Here is a 20,069-nt window from a genome sequence, read left to right on the forward strand (position 1 = left end):
CAGCGGAAGTTGTGATTCCGTCGATACCCGTAAACAACATGGCGGAGCAAGTGAGGAGTGACAGGTCTGTTCAAAGTTATGATTGCTTTACTTTGTCTTTGTTTTTGTGGAGGAACAATAATGGATAATGGTTATGAATAGCACAAAAACAAATATGCATGATAAATAGGTTGCAACTTCCAGCTACTGTGTGTTAATTAACAGAAGAATTGAAGCATCTAAACTTTCATTGACAAAGTTGGACTTCAAGTTTGGGTAACGAGACTAATTAGTGGCAGACGGCGCCAAAATGTAGACAGGATAAATTGATACTTAAATGAATACTTTGACTTAAATTGCAGAGAGAATAGTGAATTGTTATTATGCAGAACAAATGCATGAAACAAACGCACACATTGTTGACGTACACTTACGATATCAGTGTTGTTAAGTAGATTTTTATATTGTTTTAAATACTTCGAAGTGTGGCAATGTTCCCGGTGTAAAGCTGGTAAATTATGTACGGGAAAGGAACGAAAATAAAGTGCAGGTCTTACAAATGTTTTGGGCATGTTAGAATTAGTTTGAATCAAATCCCATTCCATCAAATAATTTATGCTAGCTGCCTTGCTTAGTGTCAGCTGCACATTATATCTGTGGTTCTTTTTTGTTGTTGTTGTTGATTTTTATATTGTAGTATCATTTCCCTATGTGTGATATTTCTTATCTTATCTATATAATAATGCACCAGCTGCAAAATGTGATATTGCCGGAGTTATTTGCAAGAAAGGGAAGTAAAAGAAATAGCCAGTCATACAGATGTTTACACCAAGTTAAAACTAATAATCAGTTTAATGATTTAATCAATTGTTAAATGTATCGCAACTCTGCTGGATCCCATTTCATCAAACTTCTGATGGTTCTTTTGCTTAGTGTGGATCCTATATCATTTCTGGTTGTTGTTTTCCTTCCTTCCATCCTTCTGTTGAGTGATCACAGTCAAGACAAGAACTGACTGTTCTATCACTGAATAAAATGTGGTCTGCACAAGATACATTTAGGTCTATATAGGTTTCTTAAAAAAGAAAAAAAAGGTATATAAAAGGTATATTCTGGTATTTATATCCTGGAGACCACTGACACAAAGGCGTTGACTGTTGTTTTTGTTGTTGTTTTTTGGGGGAAGGGGGGTATTGTTTTTTGTTGTTGTTGTTGTTTGTTTATTGTTCTTTTTTTGAAAATATTTTTTCATTGCAGTCTTATTTCCCTTTATGTAAATAGTGCAATATATGTATTATCTAAGGTCAGTATGATCTGGTCTTCTTGAGCTGCCTTTCCAGCCTTATAATGTGCTTCTGGAAGAAGTTTTTGCTGTTTATCAGTTGAAATTATGGCAGTTTTAATTTCCATTTGAAGTAATTTTTCTTTGTAGGTAATCCAGTTTCATGCACTGCATATGTAAATGTTGTTCTTTCTTTCTTTCTTTCTTTTATCTAGGCTTGAGATCAAGAAACTTAGTATAAAATGTGTAAAGATGGTACATAATTATATCCATGGATGGGAAGTTTTTTTGTTTATTGTTATTACAGCAGTCAGTAGTTACTATATGTGTGTGTTTCATGTCAACAACATTGCTAGAATATGACTGTGATTGTCTTTTCCTTAAAATATTGGGATTTTATTTATTTCAGGTGTATACTATTTCAAGCATAGTCATCTTGTCCATAGATGTCACATTTCCGGTAAATCTGAACAGCTTTCCTCATGATTTGCTTCTTGAGGCTTGCTTTTTTTATTTTGATATTTTAGTTGTTAATGTTGTAGATCTTTAGTAATTGTGAGACTTAAAATGTATAGCTTCAAGTACACCCAATATAGGAAGAAAAAAAAACATGTGCTGTTACTAACACTATTGTTGATACATGTAACTGTTACAATCATCTTGTTATATTAAGAAAGGTCACTTTCATTTTAGATGGCCTAGTATTTTCTTACATGCAATTGTTTAATCTATTTTCCCCTTTCTCGTGTATATTACTGTGTGAATGTGTGACTGTATGGAAGAGAATGTGCCTATGATTGTGACTCTGTGTGTATGTTTGTGCCAGTCTGGGTGTTTGTGTGTGTATTTTAGGAGTGACAATTAATCATGTCATTCTGGTTCTTCTCAAAGTGTTTTTCCTCTGAGTATCTGTCATAAAAAGATTAACCAATAATTGCTTGTAGAGATGGCCCTAAAAGAACATCATAATCCCTATATAGTGCTGTAACATATACATTTATTGTTAACTGTGTAGTATATGTGTGATTTTATAGCTGAAATACTTCTTGCGGAAATAGTTCTACAAATAACATTATAATTCCATATTTGCTCTAACAGACACATTTGTTCTCAGAAGTATACATAAAGTCTTAAAGCTGAGTTAAGTTTCATTTGAAAAATATATTATGAAAAATGTGCAGCTCATCACCTCATGGTTCTTTTTTCTTTTCTTTTTCTCTCTCTCTCTCTCTTTTTTTTTCTTTTTTTTTTTTTTTTTTTTTTTTTTGTATAGTGGTGTGATTTTTTGTTTTCTTCATTGCTTTTGTTGTTGTTTTAATATTGGGTTACAGAGATTGCAAAGTTTGTTTTCAACTCATTTCCTGTATTCACAGTGCCCTCCTGCTTCTCTCTCTCTCTCTCTCTCTCTCTCTCTCTCTCTCTGTGTGTGTGTGTGTGTGTGTGCTGTGTGTGTGTGTGTGTGTGTGTGTGTGTGTTGCATCTGTTTATCTGTATCTGATGCTGTGAGCAGAAAAAGAGTTGTTTTAACAGACTTTTCAGATAAACGTTTCAAAGACCGGTTTCAAGGAATCCCTTTGTGAGTCATAATATTCTGCCAGAAAGTGGCAGTGTACTCAGTACTGCATTCATATGAAAATTAACCAACATCCTCAAACAGACCAGTTTTTGTCACTTTTGCTTCCTCACCTCCCACAAACACTACCAAATTTTGAAAACCATGCAATAAATGCCTTTAGCAAATAGATGAATTTAGTGGATACATTCATTTGTTGTTGTTGTTGTTGTAAAGCTGAAGCAGCTGCCGTCAGTCTAGCTGTCCCAGAGGGGAAAACTGATTGTTGACTGTAGACAAAGAGAAGAAGGAGCGGCCATTCAGGCTGGTATTAGTGGTGACAAGCTGAGGTGCCAGACGGACAATCAGAGATATTGATTTTGTCCTGGTTTGTACCTGATCCTGTCAAGTGGTCAGGGCGTGTGTGAGCTGGCCACATCCAGTTGTTTGTTTTCAGAAATTGTCTTTCACAGACTTCTGGTTATTGCTGTTCATTGCTGCATCTTGATGTTGTATCATAGAAAGAAATAGCTTGCATGTGTTAAATGTATATATGTGTCACTGATGATTTTATGTTTACTTGGTTTAATGTTTGGGAAAGTGCAATCCAAAATAGATAAAGTAAATCTTAAAAAAAAAAAAAAAGTTGATAAAAGAATTGTTAACATACTTAATATGTTGTATAGGGCTGACAAAATTACAGACTGTTTTTGCATATCCGACAACGCCTGTGTGTCAGTGTGTTTCTGTTCAGCAGTGTATAGATTGGTCGATATTTTTAGCCTTAGCTGAGCCTGTGGTTATCAGATGAAACAAGATGGATCAGACATTCCCGGAGGGAGTGGTGTCACAGAGTGGGCACTGCCACCAGCAGTGCAAATTACCCTGATCATGTAAAGCACTCTGTGATCACTGAAGAGCTGTTACAAGTGCTGTGTCGTGTGTGCGTGTGTGTGTGTGTGTGCGTGTGCGTTTCAGCTCGAGAGGATAATAGGCACGTTTTGTTCTTGAACAAAGTGTCAGATGGCCTCTGGACTGAGTTATCCATATGCAACAGAATTAGATGGTCTGGCAGCAAAGAAGTAAGTGTCATGACAGTGTCTTCTCTAAGCTGTTTGGTGGGCATGCCTCTGGGAACTCTACAATGGTGTTAAGCTTTTTGTTGTTGATGTATCAGGTGCTGGGACTTGTTTGTGCTTGAAACATGTACTTAACACTTTTCTTCTTTGCCTCTGCCTCCCCAATTTAAAAAACAACAACTATATGTTGTTTTCATCTCTTTTTTTTCTCTTTAAATTGTAAGTTTCCAGCATTCATTTATTGTTCTTTTTTCTATTTTTTAATTATTTTATTTGCATGTTCTTTTCCTCTGGTTGTTTTCTTTTTTTGTTTGAATTGCCCAACAATTTGCAACTTTCTTCGTAACTCTTTTGTGAAAATATTTTCTCAAAATGCTGTCTGATTATTGAAATATTGGTATGAATATTTTGATTCAATGAAATGTGATTGAAGGATTGTGTTTTAACCAACAAAGAAGTTGGATTTTTTTTTTCTTTTTTTTTTTTCTTTTTTACTTTGAAGAAAAACACAATTTCTTTTCCACTCAAAAAGATTTTGGTTTCACATGGAACATATTTATGTATGCAAATTAAGCCTCACCCTGTCTAAAGACTGAGTTAACTGTTGTCTTCTGAAATATCAGGGTATAAACTGCCCCATATTTGCTTTAGTTTATTAAATGAATATGTACATACTCACCTGTCAACCTTCCAACCTTTATCTTCTTACCTACCTGTATACCTACCTGTCTATCTACCCACCTACATACCACTGTCTACCACTTTACCTTGCTACCAGTCTACCAGTTTATCTATTTCTTTATTTATAAATACTTCTATCAGCCTACTTATACTGCCATAATGCAAATGAACACACACACACACACACACACACACACACACACATGCACGTGTGTGCACGCACGCGCACACGCACACACACACACACACATGCACACACACACTCACACACATGCACAAACACACACATGCACGTTCGTGTGCACACACACACACACACACACACACACACACACACACACACACACTCACAAGGAAATTGAACTCTGCTTCATGTGCTGCCTCACAAGTCAAACCAGCACTCTGGGTATAAGAATTTACCAGTTTATTTTTTGTTATAATCCAGGCAATGTCTTCACTTCTTAGAAGAACAAAAGACAAGCTCCACAACTTAGAATGTCACAACATTGTATTTTATTTTACTGACATACTTTTTTTTTTATATGTGTTTTGACATTTTCAGTTTCTTACTTCAAATATATTTACTATGAACTTTCACTTTTTATACAGGCCAGACCTTAAGGTGATGTCCCAGTATTTCTTATCAGGGAGATTTTGCCAGGAAGGAAAGGAGTGACGTTTTAATCACTGAGATTACTGGTTGCTAAGTTCTGGTTGTCAACATTATGTTTTTATTGAAAAGATCCTGTAATCTCCAAACCTGTGTAAACTGCGTAATGTTAAATGTTTGGGATTTTCAGATTGAGATTTGAATACTGTGGGTAATCATGGTATTACAAACATACGTAGAGAATATAAAATGTTTCTGAATTTATTTTGATATCATTCTGATATGCTATTCTTATTTCTTGTTCAGATCTTTGCAGCTTTGAAACTTTGTTTATCATTATGATGGATATGCAGTTATATTACAACTGCATGTATAATATATGACTGTGCTTATATTTACTTTCATGTTAAAAAATCTATGCTTACACACACTTTCACATGTTTCTGACTACTAATGTGCCAGTATATACTGACATACACAATTTTCCCCATCCATCAGTCTACTTATATATCTGTATGTCTATAATTTAAGAATGTATATGGAAAGAGCACACACACACACACACACACACACACACACAGATAGAGAACAACAGAGTTGTGGAGTAACTGATTGTAACAGCCATGAACAAGTTAGGGGGTGTTGTTTGTTTTTCGAGGGGAGAATTATTAGTCTGCCTTCAGGATAAATGAAATCCTCTGGTCCCAAAAGATTCCACCTGGTCTATAGGGTACAGGTCTCCTTACTTCATTTTTTAATGGAGGTTATTTTTTTGTGCCTAGTCCTGAGTATGACTACAGCCATTTCTAGATCGCAGGAGATAAGGTCAGAACCGCTTACTGGAGCTTTTCAGTTTTGTTTTGAATATGTTTGGAAAAAGTAAGGTTTGGTTGGTTGAGGAGGCACTGGCAGTGATGTTTTTGACACTGGCTCTTGTAACAGAACATATGTTGTTTTGGTTGACTGACTCTGTTTGAGCATGCTTGCATGGTTGTTCTTATGTACCAGAAATATATTGTGTTCTGAAACCTTATTTCTTTGATAATGTATGTGGTGTAACACAAAGGTACACAATGGGAAGACCCTTAAGGTAGCATGTTTTCTTATTGGTGGTTTTTTGTTTGTTGTATTTTGTTGTTGTTGTTGTTGTTTCCAAATCAGATTCTTGTTCATACTTGCATGCATATTGGATGTAAATTTATTCTACATTGAATAAAAAATATCGTTTTAAAATCAGATTCTTGTTTATACTTGTATGAATATTAGGTATCAACTTTTTCTACATTTAATAACAATATCTGTCAGATATTTTATTAAAAAAATTTTTTTATGTTGTTAAATCTCACGTCCTGTGACCACCGTAGAACTTATCACAAGCTGGAGTATGTGGTGTATAGATGATATATTACGGCTCACTTACACTTTATCATCCAGTTTTGACACAGTGACTGCCAGACAGACTGTATGGCTGTCAGGCAACCCTTTACCAGGGTTTTATCAGAGGCATGTCATGTTCATGCCTGTATATCACGGTACCTTCAGTGACCGTGTTCTTGTATTAGAAAACTCTTCTATTATGTTTGTGTTATTCTGTTCAAGTTCCCTGTCATGATTGTTGTTAAGCTTGCTGATTATAATTTCCTTGCTTTTGCTTTCTTTTTAAAAAAATTTTTTTATTATGAACAACGTGAAGAAGACTTTCAGACATTTGTTGATTGTTATTTCATTACTTTTGCTTCCAAGCATTTGCTGATTTTGATTTCCTTGTTTTTGCTTTCATGCTTTTTGCTTAATCATAATGTTAAAGTCGGGTTTGAGCATGCACAGTACATGGAACTGTTTTGGCACGAAGAGCAGAAGAAAATTGTCACATGAATATCATTTACTTCTTGAACTGATGTTCATTTTGCTGTCATCCATGAAAGACAAAAAGGAAATGAATGATGGATATATTACAATGTTATGATTGTTATAAACATATACAGGGGTGCAAGTGGTTCCGTCTCATACGGATTTCCGTCTTGATGAAATTTCGATTTTTTTTTTTTTTTTTTTCTTGTCCCTGTGCTTTTGGTCCGGGAAAGTTTTGGTCGGAACTTGAATACTGAACTATTCACCGGAAGATGGAACTCTCTTGACTGGTTGACCAGTGCTTAGATAAACTGAAGTCAGCGCCAGCTGTGTCTGGCCGCGCGCGCTGTGTACGACTCCAATTTTTGCCGCTGGAAGCCGGATGGGACTGTTCGTTGGAAAGCGAGAACAGAGAGAATGTGTGTGTGTGTCTCTGTGTGTGTGTGTATGTGTGAGAGAGAGAGAGAGGCACACACACACACACACACTGTTACTTAGCCCTGAAACTCTGTATTTTACCGAGAGAAAAAAATCGCCTAGGACGGAAAATCATAGAAGACCGGACTTCAGTCTTGCGCTTTGCCACTTTTTTCCACTTGCACCCCTGATATATATTTTAGTTTCAGCTCACAGACACAAGTGAAGCATCAGTCAAGTAGTATAACAGAAACATGTATGTGCTTGAGTTCATACATTCATACATATCTATACATGTGCAGATATGCTCACACACACACACACACACACACACACACACACACACACACGCACACACACACACACACACAATGTGAGTTAGTGTGTCAGAATTCTAAGCATTATTATGTAGATAAGTATGTGTTTAGAATATATATTGTGCTGTTCCAGTGTTTGGTCCTGGTGTACAATGATTTAATTATTGTTCTGTTTAGCTTCTGAAACAATTAATATACTGCTGACTTATCCGACGTATGATTTGAGGAGTATTTTGTTGTTGTTTTTATTGAAAGAGCAGCAGCATCATTATTAGCTCTCTAATTGTTGTTCTTCATCTAAATGATGATGGTTTTGTTTCTTTCTTCTTTTTTTTGTAATCTATTATGCACATATATATTTTATGAACTTTCCAAAGAATGTTATTTAAAGGCCCAGTATATTAACAAATCATACATGTCAGTCTGCACATCCAAACCGTGGTTATAAACATAGATGTATGCAACCTGGTGTTGAGTTATCCATGTTCTCTGCGACTTTGTCTCTGGTGTGCAGCAAAATGTGCATAAGCTGATGTTTTATTACTGTTTACTGTTAACCCCTTCACTGTTGTTGACAAGTATGCTCATCAGTGAAGGGCTGTTGCCAGCTGAGATAACACAGAGCTGACAGGTCAGGATGTAGGTCATCATTGTTTATCCAGACTTCTTTCTGTTGATGATACATCATTTTTTATTCAGTAAAATCAATTGTACCACTTAAAAGTACACAAAAAGAAGTAACTGCCTGTCAGATCCATGCCATATGTATCACATTTCACCAAAATTCAGCTATGAAGAGATTAGTTTAATTAAAGTTCCACATGACTTAAAAAAAAAGAAAAAAGAAGAAGACTCTTTCTGTATCCAATGTACAGAAAAACGTACATTATCTGACATTTCATTACTGTATCCTATAACTTTTTTTGTTTATTTATTTTTCTGACCGTGTCCCATGTGCTGCTTGCCATGTGCAACCAGGGGCTCCTCCCAGCTGCAGGGCCGGACCACCCAGCTTCCGGCGCTGCCCACCGCCACACCCCCTCCCGGTGCTGAGTCGCAGCAGATGGTGCCCTTCAGCATGCAGCGTGGCAAGAACAGCCCCATCGGCATCCGCAACAGCGCCAGCATGCTGGAGTCGGACGAGAAAATGCGCATGCTGGAGACCCGGCTGGGGGTGACGGAGAAGTCCAACCGGGCCCTGCTGGAGGAGGTGCTGAGGCTGCAGAACGAACTGCGAGTGACAGTGGCTCGCAACGAGCAGTCCATCCGGGACGAGAAGCAGGCGCGCATGCAGCTGGACTCGTCCATCCACATTGTCAACGACCTCATCTCCCAGCTGGCCAATCGCATCCGCACGGCGGAGGAGAAGCTGACGGAGGAGAAGTCAGCGCTGAGCAGTCTGCTGAGCCACACCAAGGGTGTGGAGCAAGCAGTGCTGGCCAGTCAGCAGGAGCTGCAGACCAAGAAGGACTCCCAGGGCAACAAGTAAGCGTTCCTGGACTTAGTGTTTGTTACTTCTGTATTTTTTTGTTTTTGTTTTGTTTTTTGTTTGTTTGTTTATGGTAGGGTTAGAGGGTAGATGGTTTTGTGTGTGTGTTTTTTTTCCCTGGTTTGGTTTGGTTTTTATATTTTTGTTTTGTTTTTTTTGGTTGGGAAGTTGAAAGAAATTAGTGTGAAGAAGATATAGAAATGCAGACGAGCTCACTAGAACTGATGGCATGAAACATACAGTCATGCATACACACATGCATGCATGCACATACACAATCTCTTCCTCTCTCTCTTTCTCTTTCACTTTCTCTCTCTCTTTCTCTGTCTGTCTGTCTGTCTGTTTGTCTCTCATTCCCTCACTCATTTACTTTCCTACTACTCACCCACTTTCCCTCTGACGCACCCACTCACTTGCTATGCCTGCCTGAAATGTTGATAATACTTCTCAAGACCTGAGTTGAGGGTGTCTGACCACTGCCTGTCATGCAGACTGCTGGACCTTCAGACCAAAGTGATGGACACCCAGAGGTCCAGAGACCAGCTGGAGAAGACGGTGTTCACTCTCACAGACGAGATGCGAACAGTGCGCAACAAGCTGGACAGTCAGCAAGCGGACTTCAACACCATCATCTCTGACCTCAAACTGCGCTCACGTCGCCTGGAGGAAGAAAACAAACTGCAGGTGAGAACTTTTGTACAGATCTATGTAGACTGTGTTGGAATTTCCCCCCTGAAAACGGAGTATGATTGCATACACATGGTGGGGGTAAAAACAGTCTTGCATATGAAGCCCACTCATGTATGCAAGTGAACGTGGGAGTCACAGCCTATGAAGAAAGAAGAAGACTGTTGGAATAATTACAGATTTGTGTAAAAAGTGGAGGCAGGAATGACGGTGGTGGTGGTGGTGGTTGAAGGGGTAGGTAGCTATAGGCATGTGATAGGTGTAGACATTCTCACTCTCTCCTCACATACCACTAGCTGGATCATGAGAGGTGATTTCTGTGAAGCCTCATATAACCCTATGTTAAAGCAGCTACCATAATACAGCCCTAAGTCAACAGATCCACCCTGCTCAGAGTTGTCAAATCAGTCTCCTATCTCACTCTGACTCTCCTGGAAAAGAAAAAAAAAATTTCAAACACTGCTATCTTGTGACAGACATAATACCATTCTGTTTCTCTCTGATTTGTTCATGTTGTGGAGACTGTTCATGAGTCTTCACTCTTTTTTTTCTCCTTTTTAAAAAATGTTTTAATAGCTTTGTTTGAATAACAGATTGACATAAGTTCTTCTGTCATGACTAGAATAAGGGACATGTGGAAAGCTACCAGTGTGCCAGTCATCTTTGTGGTTAATTATATATTAACAGGCTAGTGTTCATAATCATCAGTGGGAATGAGATTGTCAGCAAGGATTTGACGTCTGTCACCATGCAGTCCTTAACTACTGGAGTCTTAGATGAAGGTGATAAATGTAGATCGGTCTGGTCTTCATGGAAGTACACTTAGTGAACACAAGGTTTGTTTCAGAAATGTAGAACCTGCAATGAAGATGCGTTTCAAAATATGATTGTTGTTATTTAACATGTTACTAACCCAGTATTGCACGATAATATTGTTTTGTTAACATCTTGTAATAACAGATGCACCAGGTAAATGTTTTTTTCATTCTTCTTTCTTCATTGTTGATTGTTACTCTGAGTTTGTTCAAGCATGTACCGTTGAAGAGAGATTGAGTGAGTGAGAGAAGCAAGAGACAGAGCATATGACCAACACTAACAATTCTGGAAATTGAAATTGTTGTGAAACAAGCACTGTGCAGAAACCCTGATTGGCTGACACTGAAAAAACAAACAAACAAATAAACAAACAAAAAACAACAACAACAAAAAACCAACAGCCAAGCAAACAAACAAACATATTTGGTAGCCCTACAATCATGGAAACAACAACACAAAAAAGTAAATGCAAAACTCACACCCTTCAGCTCTTTATTGCCATATAATGATAATAGAAGAGGAAGAAGAAGAATCCAATTTATATTGCACCTTCCCATGTAAAAACGGCTCAGTTGCGCTGTACAATGCAAAAAGCAACAAGTAAAACATGCATTCAATTACTGAAATGAAAAATCAAACATCCACGCTCAAACACAGAATCAAACACTAAAGTACCGGTATGTCAAGACACATCCAAGGATCTTTGTATACAACATCACATTCATCATAGATATCATGTACCACAATACCTAAAATGGTGCACATTTCAGATGTATCACAATACTTAACACTAATATTACAATAATTTTTCCTAAGATGGCATTGCAATACTTAAAATCCAAAACCACTATATCAGAGCTGTGTGTCCATTCTAGTGATCACCAATCATATTGTCAACACTGCAGTGACTATTCCTATTATTTTTGTGACTGCTACATTCTTTGAAATAGCTTGTCATAATTATTGTCAACACTGCAGTGATTATTCCCATTCTTTTTGTGACTGCTACATTCTGTGAAATCAGGACTTTACTGACAGGTAGGGTTCACAACTTTGGCTTGACTCCGTCTTTGTATTTTTGCATCTCAACTTCGCATGCATGCCTAAACATATGCATTTCAATCATACACACACACACACACACACACACACACACACACACACACACACACACACACACACACACACACACACACACACACACACACACACACACACACACACATCTATGTTTCAGACTGAATTGCTTCCATCTGAACATATTTATTTTGCAGTGTATCTTTCAGCTCAGTGGGCTTTCAATGCTTTATCAATGTAAGCTTTTCTTCTCATACCCCCTGTCACCCCATTGTTTTTTTTTTCCTTCATTATGGACTGTTCTGTGATACATTGTTTAGTTGTGCATTCCACTCACTGTTATCTTATTCAGTTAAAACCATTGATTTCTTGACTTTTTGAAAGGTGGTTCTTGGTGTGATGGCCTAAAGGTAACATGTCCGCCTTGGAAGCGAGAGAATCTGAGCACAGTAGTTCAAATCATGGCACAGTTGACAGTATTTCCTGCGTATCCACTAGACCTTGAGTGGTGGTCTGGACACTAGTCATTCAGATGAGATGATAAACCGAGGTCCCGTGTGCAGCATGCTCTTAGCACACGTAAAAGAACCCACAGCAACAAAAGGGTTGTCCCTGGCAAAATTTCATTCAGAGAAATCTGTTGTGACAAAAAAGAGTAATACAATACAATACATTACAATATATTTGTCTTCCATCACTTTCATTGCTTTGAATGTCAGCCACTACTTGTGTGATTGACTGATTGACTGACTGACTGATTTGTTGTTGAGCTGATAATATGCACTCAGAGGTTTGGAAACCTTGTTTGCTCTTTGTTGATATCTGTAGGTCTTTATCACCATAATTTTGTTTTGTTAATTCCTTTATCTGACACTTTTTGTTTTTCTTTGTGACAGTGCCTTATATCTGTGTCTGTTTCTGTGTTTCCAAAGGTTTGACAGTGTGTGTCTGTGTGTCTATTTTTCATATTGAAAAATTTATTGGTGGTCTTCTCACTTCTGCACACCATTCATGTGTCCTCATTTTTCACATACTGCTCAATTTTGTGTGTGTGTGTGTAGGGGGGGAGGGGGAGAGGTTTTTTTTTTTTGTTTGTTTGTTTTTTGTTTTTTTATTATTATTTTTTTTTTTACTTTCTTTAAATATTTGTCAAATAGAAGTCACTTTCTGGGTGCCTTTTATTAAGATATGTAGTTTCCATACTATAGTTACACATAAGAATATCACTGCAAAGGATTCTGGAATCCCCTTTATTTTTATTTTTCATCTAGTTTTAAAAAGATTCATATCCATTGATTTACACAAATGTGAAAAAAAAAAGAAACCTGAACTAAGATAGGAATCATGGTTGCCAGTAGTTAACAAACTAACCATTTTGGCTGGTCATATGAAATAACGTCAGTGTAATAGTTAAATCTTTGCCGTATTTTTACATATTCTATTCAGCAACAGTCATTGCTCAAAGACACCTTGCTAACAGGAATAAGTGAATAAGATGTGATACATGAATGTTTGGTGGGTATGTTTTCGTTGAACATCTGAATTACTTGTGTTGAGTAAAGTACGTATACCAGTGTTGTGTTGAGTTTATTCTCTATACTGATTTTACTAATTATAGCTATGTTTTGTCACACAAACTCAAACCAACACCCCATCACGCCAGTATCATGAGTATGTTTAACGAATAAAGCTGTGCATCAGACATTATCTGTATGTTCCCAGTTATTTAAATATTACCATTTCTGAGGATTCCAATATCATTTATGAGCTTATTCAGCTATGATTTCAAACATGTGTGTTTGGCAAAACCTTTGCAGTCTTTGTGGCATGAGTGTGTTGTATATTAAGTAAATGCTGTTGATCATGAATGCTGATTTGATGGATTGCATATGCATTGACATAGATTTTGTGGTGGTTGTTGTTGGTGGTCTTTTTCAGTCATCTGGATTCACATACTGGACAAGGGAAGGGGTGATCCTTTACCAGAATTCTTTAATGCAGGTGTATGGATGCAGATTTGTACATGTATGCGTGCTTGTATATTTTGATCTGTATGCTAGTTTTAAGCTTTTTTCCACTCTGGGGTTACTGCATGGAGCATAGACATCTTGCAGGTGATGCATCCATCTAAGCACCACATATGATAATCATTTATTATTTGTATATTTATTCATTCCTTAGTTTGTTTGCCTGTGTTTGCAGTCTGTCTGTCTGGTAGTTGATTTGTTTTGCTTCCTTTCTCAGCTGGACGCTCTACGTAAGCAAGGGGACATTCAGTCCCACACAGAACAGAACACTTCACATCTACGAGGACAGGTTGAAACCAGGTAAGGACCTGTACTTTTTGGTGTGTGTGTGTGTGTGTGTGTGTGTGTGGTGTGTGTGTGTGTGTGTGTGTGTGTGTGTGTGTGTGTGTACCAGTGAGTGCCAAGTAGTGTTGGTAAAGAATTCAAAGAAATAAACATTAGTCTCATAATCTGTTTTTTGTTGTTGTTGTTGTTTTTTTCTAAAATAATCTTATAGCTCTTTCAGCTTAAAATGTAGGTAAGAGGCCATTCCAGTTGAAAATGAACAAGAAAAGAAACAGAACAAATATATAAAGACACACCAGCAGTATGTCTTCCAAGGAAATGCATATATATTCACATGTGCTATTAATGTGTATCCACTCAAACAGACAGGTGTGTGCATACATGAACACACATATACATATGTATGCAATTTACACACACGCACACACGCATGTTTCTCCAACCTCACGCTGCCCACCTCTCTCTCTGTGTATGGATGTATGTATATATCTATATATATATATGTATATGTGTGTGTGTATCACCGGATTCGCTTCTTGATATGTTTCAGGCTTTCAGAACTACGTGATGTTATTATGGACTTACGGTCAAGACAAGATGCTGAAATCAATGAACGTCGGACTTTAGAACAAATGTTGCAGCAAAAGTAAGAGAGTGCGAGAGAGAGAGATGGATGGATGGATAGTTGGACGGTCACACCGTCAGACAGAGAGATCAGAAAGTGAGTGAGTGTGTGTGAAAAAGAGAGTTGTTCATGTTAAAATTTATTACATTTTAGAATGTATTGTGTGTGTGTGTGCAAATATATCTGAATTCTTATAATCATTGAATATGTTGATAATTTTTTACTGGACTTGGGTTTGTTTGCTGACCTTAGTTGACATTGAAACATCATGTTAAAAGGACCATTTTTGACTCACTTGTGTAAACAAAGTGAGTCTATGTTTTAACCCGGTGTTCGGTTGTCTGCGTGTGTGTGTGTCTGTGTGTCCATGGTAAACTTTAACATTGACATTTTCTCTGCAAATACTTTGTCAGTTGACACCAAATTAGGCATAAAAATAGGAAAAATTCAGTTCTTTCCAGTCATCTTGTTTAAAACAATATTGCACCCCTGGGATGGGCACAAAAAAATGAAGCCTAATTATATGCAAACTGCATTTACTGTTATATTTATATTTTTTGTATTCTCTAAACTTGGCACTTTGATCTGATTTTCTGATCCAACAACAAGAGCAGTCATTATTATCATTTTTTATTCAAACAGGAACTTCTTTTGCTAAGCATGGAAGTTTTATTTATTTTGCAAACGTTTTTGGTGCAGATAGTAAAAAAAAAAGGGAAATTACTCTGTAGTTATGCTAGGGGACTTAATTTGCTTTAAACTGATCTTTCTCATCTTAAACATTACATTTTGAAATTATACTCAATACATAAAAAGCTTGGATTTTTTTTAAAAGTGTATCACAAGTGAGTCTTGAAGGCCTTGCCTCTCTTGTTTATATTGTAACAAAGCTTCACAGCTGCAGCCAGTTTCCCACCAATAGAACAATGACTAACCATTCCTCCCTGACCAAATTTGAAGTGAACAAGTCCATTGTGTTGTTTTGTCATGAACCCAAGCCTGTGACTGAGAACATGGTATCTGAAATCTTTGGGGTTGGGGAGCGTTTTTCACACAGAAAGTCTTCAGTGAAAGAGTTGATGAAGAAGTAATAAATAAAACAAAAATAAACGGCTCCGCGATTACGCCATTATCATCCTCAGTGGGAGGCTTAGTAGGTGGTGACGTAAGTACGTTAAATCAGAACAGGCACTATTGAAAACCACTGAAGTGACTCAGCAGCAGTGCAGGATCTCCTCTGGTGTGTGGCCTCCTGGAGACCTAACATCGATGGCCGGTTCCCTGTGGACTGCTGGCGCTGGGATTGAGACAGACGAACCCAAACCAGGGCGTGGCCATGTATGGGGGGGACCCAGAATGAACGGTGTGGGAGTAATGCCACTGAAATGGTGCAGATGATGGGGCAGAAAATAAATAAATGAATAAAATAGATAAATAAAAAAAACAACAAAAAAACGTGTTGCTGCAGAGTGAACGAGCTGAACACGGCGCTGGGGGAGCAGAACCGGAAGCGGGAGGAGGCGATGCACGCCATGGACATGATCCATCGGGAGAAGGAGCACACTGCGGAGACGGAGAAGCTGAAGTTGCACAGCCGCCTGACGGAGAACCTGGACGAGATGAACAAGCGCCTGCTGACCAAGGAGATCAAGCTGCGGGAGGAGATGCAGCAGAAGCAGCAGCAGATGGAGAAGGTGGGTGGGTGAGCTGGTCTTGTTCGTGTGTTGTTGTTGTTGTGTGTGGTGGTGGGTGGGGAGGGAGAGGTTCAGGGGTATATGCCTGTGTGTGTGTGTGTGTGTGTTGGGGGGTGGGGGATGTGTGTGTGTGTGTGTGTTTGTGTGTGCCTGTGTGTGTGTGTGCCTGTGTGTGTGTATGCGTGTGTTGTGTGTGTTTGTTTATGTATGTATGTGTGTGAGGGTGTGTGTGTGGGGGTTAGGGGGGGTTTGTGTGTTTGGGTGTGTGTGTGTGTATGCCGTGCGTGCGTTCATGCGGATGGGTGGGTGGGCCTGTGTGTGTGTGTGTGTGCGTGTGCGCACGCTTGGGTGTGTATGAATGTGTAAGGAGGGTTGGGTGGGTATGTATATGTGTGTGTTTGAATGCATGCTTGCATGTATCCATGCGTTTGTGTTTATGTGTGTGTGTACAGTTTGCTGGGTACATTTTGATGTGTATACGTAGCATTGATGTGATCTGTTATGAACAATACCATGTCTCTAGAAAAGCACCTTGAGTAATTTTCTGGATAGAGTGCAGTGTAAGTTTCCATTATTGTTAGTATCATATCTTCTGTAAGTGAGAGAGACAAATCCTTTAAGACTCACATGTGATAACCGCTTACAATTTTCATATGTCCATTGTATTATGAAGAAATGTCAAGGCACAACAACAACAAATGTCATGTAAAAAAAAGAAAAACACCCCAAAAAAACAGCAACACACCCTTCATACCAAGTTTTGTTCATCACCAGTTTCACTTCAGTTTCTGTTTCAAGGAGATGTAAAAGCATGCAGACTGATCCATGTATGCTACATTACATCTGCTGTAAGAAATTTTTTTAAAGTTCATCAGGTACCTGACCTTCATTCTCATACATGAACGCAACTCACTGATCAGGTCTTTTTTTTTTCTTTTCTTTTTTAATAATAAGGGAAAATCAGAGGATGTGTTCAAGTTCTGCAAATATGCAGGGCTGTCTCAGCATCCATGGAAGACTTTCATTTCTTTTCTTTTCTTTTTTTTTTTCCTTTCCTTTTTTTTCGCTTTTTTTTTTTCTTCCATCATCATTTTCCTCCTGTGTTTCTGTTACCTTTTGCCCTTTTTTTTCTTCTTTATTTTCTTTTCCTTTTTATTTTTTCATTTCCTTGTAATATATCTTCTTCCCGTTTGCATTAGGCAGCATTTTCAAAGTCATTTCAACACAAAATAAGAGAAAAACACACAAAACACACACACAATGACCCCGCACACAATTACAGCATCTGGAAGAGAAAACTAGGTTCTCTCACTCCCTCTCTCTCTCTCTCTCACTTTTGCTCTCTCTGGAGGCGCTACAATTGATTATGCAAGTACAATATGTATGTGTATGTTCGATGTGACCACCTGGTCACTCTCTTTTTTTATACACACACACACACACACACACATATATATATATATATATATATGTATATATATATATATATATATATATATATATATATATATATTCCTTCCAGATTTCTAAGGTGTAGCTCTGTTTCGAATATAAGTTCAAGATTCTCATCATCATATCCAGGTTTATCAAGTGGAGGCGGAGAAGCGGGCAGAGCACGAGCGGAAGATGCGGGAGGACAATGAGATGCGGTGGGCGGCCCTGAAGCAGATGGGAGACGAGGAGATGCGCGGCGTCAAGGAGGCCCTGAAGGGGGAGCGGGCCAAAAACAAGGAGTCCGTCAACAAGCTGGACGAGTCCATCTCCCTGCTGGAGAAACAGCTTCAGGAGCAGAAGCGGCTCTCTGACAAGGTCATTGCCGCTGAGATCAAGTCAAGGTAGGGGGGATGGGGGTACGGGGTCGGTTTTGGGGGCTGGAGGGGGGCGGGGGGGAAATGATGGATAGAAATTGATGAACATAGATGTGGGTTTTTCGTGTGTGTATGTGTGATGTGTGTGTTTGTGTGTGTGTTTATGTTTTTTTGTTATTGTTTTTCGTTGTTGTTGTTATTTTGTGTGTGTGCTGTTTGTTTTCCAAGAAAATGCTTTGTACATGGCTGGAAACACAATTGCAGGAGCAGAAGTGACAAGGGTATTGCCACCAAGATAGTCAGTGTGGGTGGGTTGTATGGTCAGTATTTGCATGCTGTGCATAATTATATACCTTTTTGCTTTGTTTGAAATTGGCCATTGTGTGAAAACTTTATACTTCGTGAACTTTTTTGATTTGATATAAACTCACAGTGCGTCATCACAGCAGGCAGAACTCTTTCATTTGCAGTTTGACTTCACAGCTGAACAAAGTCCTGTTGGGGATATTGCACATTTGGTGTTCATTCATTGTCCTGGTTGTCATGTGAAGATGTATGATAGTAGCGTCCAACTATGACCACCAGAACAGCAGAGGAGCCATCTACTGTCCCGACTATCTGGGCTAGAATTTGATTATAGTGGAGAGTGTCTTACCCAAGTTACACCCCCACTCCCCAAAGGCCGACTAGCCCCCAAGGCTGCAGCACTAAGAGCCAGTGCAATCTTGCCTCCTTACGTCAGAGTCATAGTCCTTCACAAAAGACCAAACTGTAAATGACTTCCCTTTGCAGTGGAGAAACCATTGATCATACAGCTCTCACTTTGCTGTTGACCTAGCTGTAAGCTTATGGTGTTCTGTGATATAAGCCAAGCGTGGGGCTGTATTTGCGTCCTGCGACTTGAGAAGTGAGCTGCTGTCTGGCTGTGTCACCAGGAAGGACCATGAGCGCCGCACAAAGGAGACCATCGACAGTGTGCAGGAGAAGATGCAGGTCGCCACAGCCACATTGCAGCAGGCCATCGGTGGTGTCAATGGACATCTGGCTAACCACACTGACAGGGTACACTCTTAAATGATAATAGTAATGATAGATTTTATTTATGCTTACTGCGCTTTTTCCTAACAACCAGAAGGTTCGAAGCACATAACAGGAATGCATGTTAAAGTGAGCAAGGTACCACTGACATGAGAAAATTATCTTAAAATGAAGATATCTGTGTGCATACTTTAATAATGATATTTTATTTTTACTGTGCTTTTTCCGAACAACCAGAAGGCTCAAAGCATGTTCCAGGAATGCATATTAAAGTGAGCACAGAACCTTTTAACATGAACATTTTTTTTCTTTTCATTTTTTTAAATTTTTTAAATGAACATTTTGTTAACATTTACATTATGCAAGTACATACTTTCAAACAGTCAAAATGAACAAAAATGAAAACTGAAGCATTTAAGCTAAAGATGTACACACACATTATCATCATCATCAACATCATGGACATGAATGTTTTCACAGAGAAGTGTGCTTATGCTTCTCATCCCTTGACCCTCTGTTCCACTTCTCTCTCATGTTTCCCTATCGACCATCCACCTGTCATCCCCCCTCCCCCTCCCTACACACACACACACATACACCTCACACTCCACATTGAATGGATCCCTCTATTATCTGAGTCACCATTTCATGCTTGAGCTGAAGATGTCTGTATAAAAGCAACAAGATCATGTAAAAGAATTATACATGAGGCATAACACATAATAGCATGATATAACCAGATGAAAAAATGTAAA

At 38.5% G+C, this 20,069-nt stretch overlaps 1 protein-coding gene across 3 annotated transcripts in view; it reads left to right on the forward strand.

Annotated features, from left to right (window-relative positions):
* The first annotated feature begins 19 nt into the window (after positions 1–19).
* Positions 20–20,069, forward strand: part of LOC143292443 (uncharacterized) — a 39,412-nt gene continuing 19,362 nt past the window's right edge. The window contains exons 1-10 of one of the 3 annotated variants that reach the window (XM_076602718.1): positions 29–64; positions 1,671–1,721; positions 3,792–3,895; positions 8,747–9,253; positions 9,749–9,941; positions 14,082–14,164; positions 14,700–14,795; positions 16,243–16,468; positions 18,050–18,303; positions 19,212–19,338. In XM_076602718.1, the coding sequence (XP_076458833.1) occupies positions 3,837–3,895; positions 8,747–9,253; positions 9,749–9,941; positions 14,082–14,164; positions 14,700–14,795; positions 16,243–16,468; positions 18,050–18,303; positions 19,212–19,338 (1,545 nt within the window). In that variant the 5' untranslated portion in view covers positions 29–64; positions 1,671–1,721; positions 3,792–3,836. Of the gene's footprint in view, positions 65–1,670; positions 1,722–3,791; positions 3,896–8,746; positions 9,254–9,748; positions 9,942–14,081; positions 14,165–14,699; positions 14,796–16,242; positions 16,469–18,049; positions 18,304–19,211; positions 19,339–20,069 lie in introns of all 3 variants that reach the window. The other 2 variants (XM_076602720.1, XM_076602719.1) reach the window with 2 other exon arrangements.

Source organism: Babylonia areolata, chromosome 18, assembly GCF_041734735.1.
Source record: "Babylonia areolata isolate BAREFJ2019XMU chromosome 18, ASM4173473v1, whole genome shotgun sequence".
In the NCBI taxonomy this organism is placed as follows: Eukaryota; Metazoa; Mollusca; class Gastropoda; order Neogastropoda; family Buccinidae; genus Babylonia; species Babylonia areolata.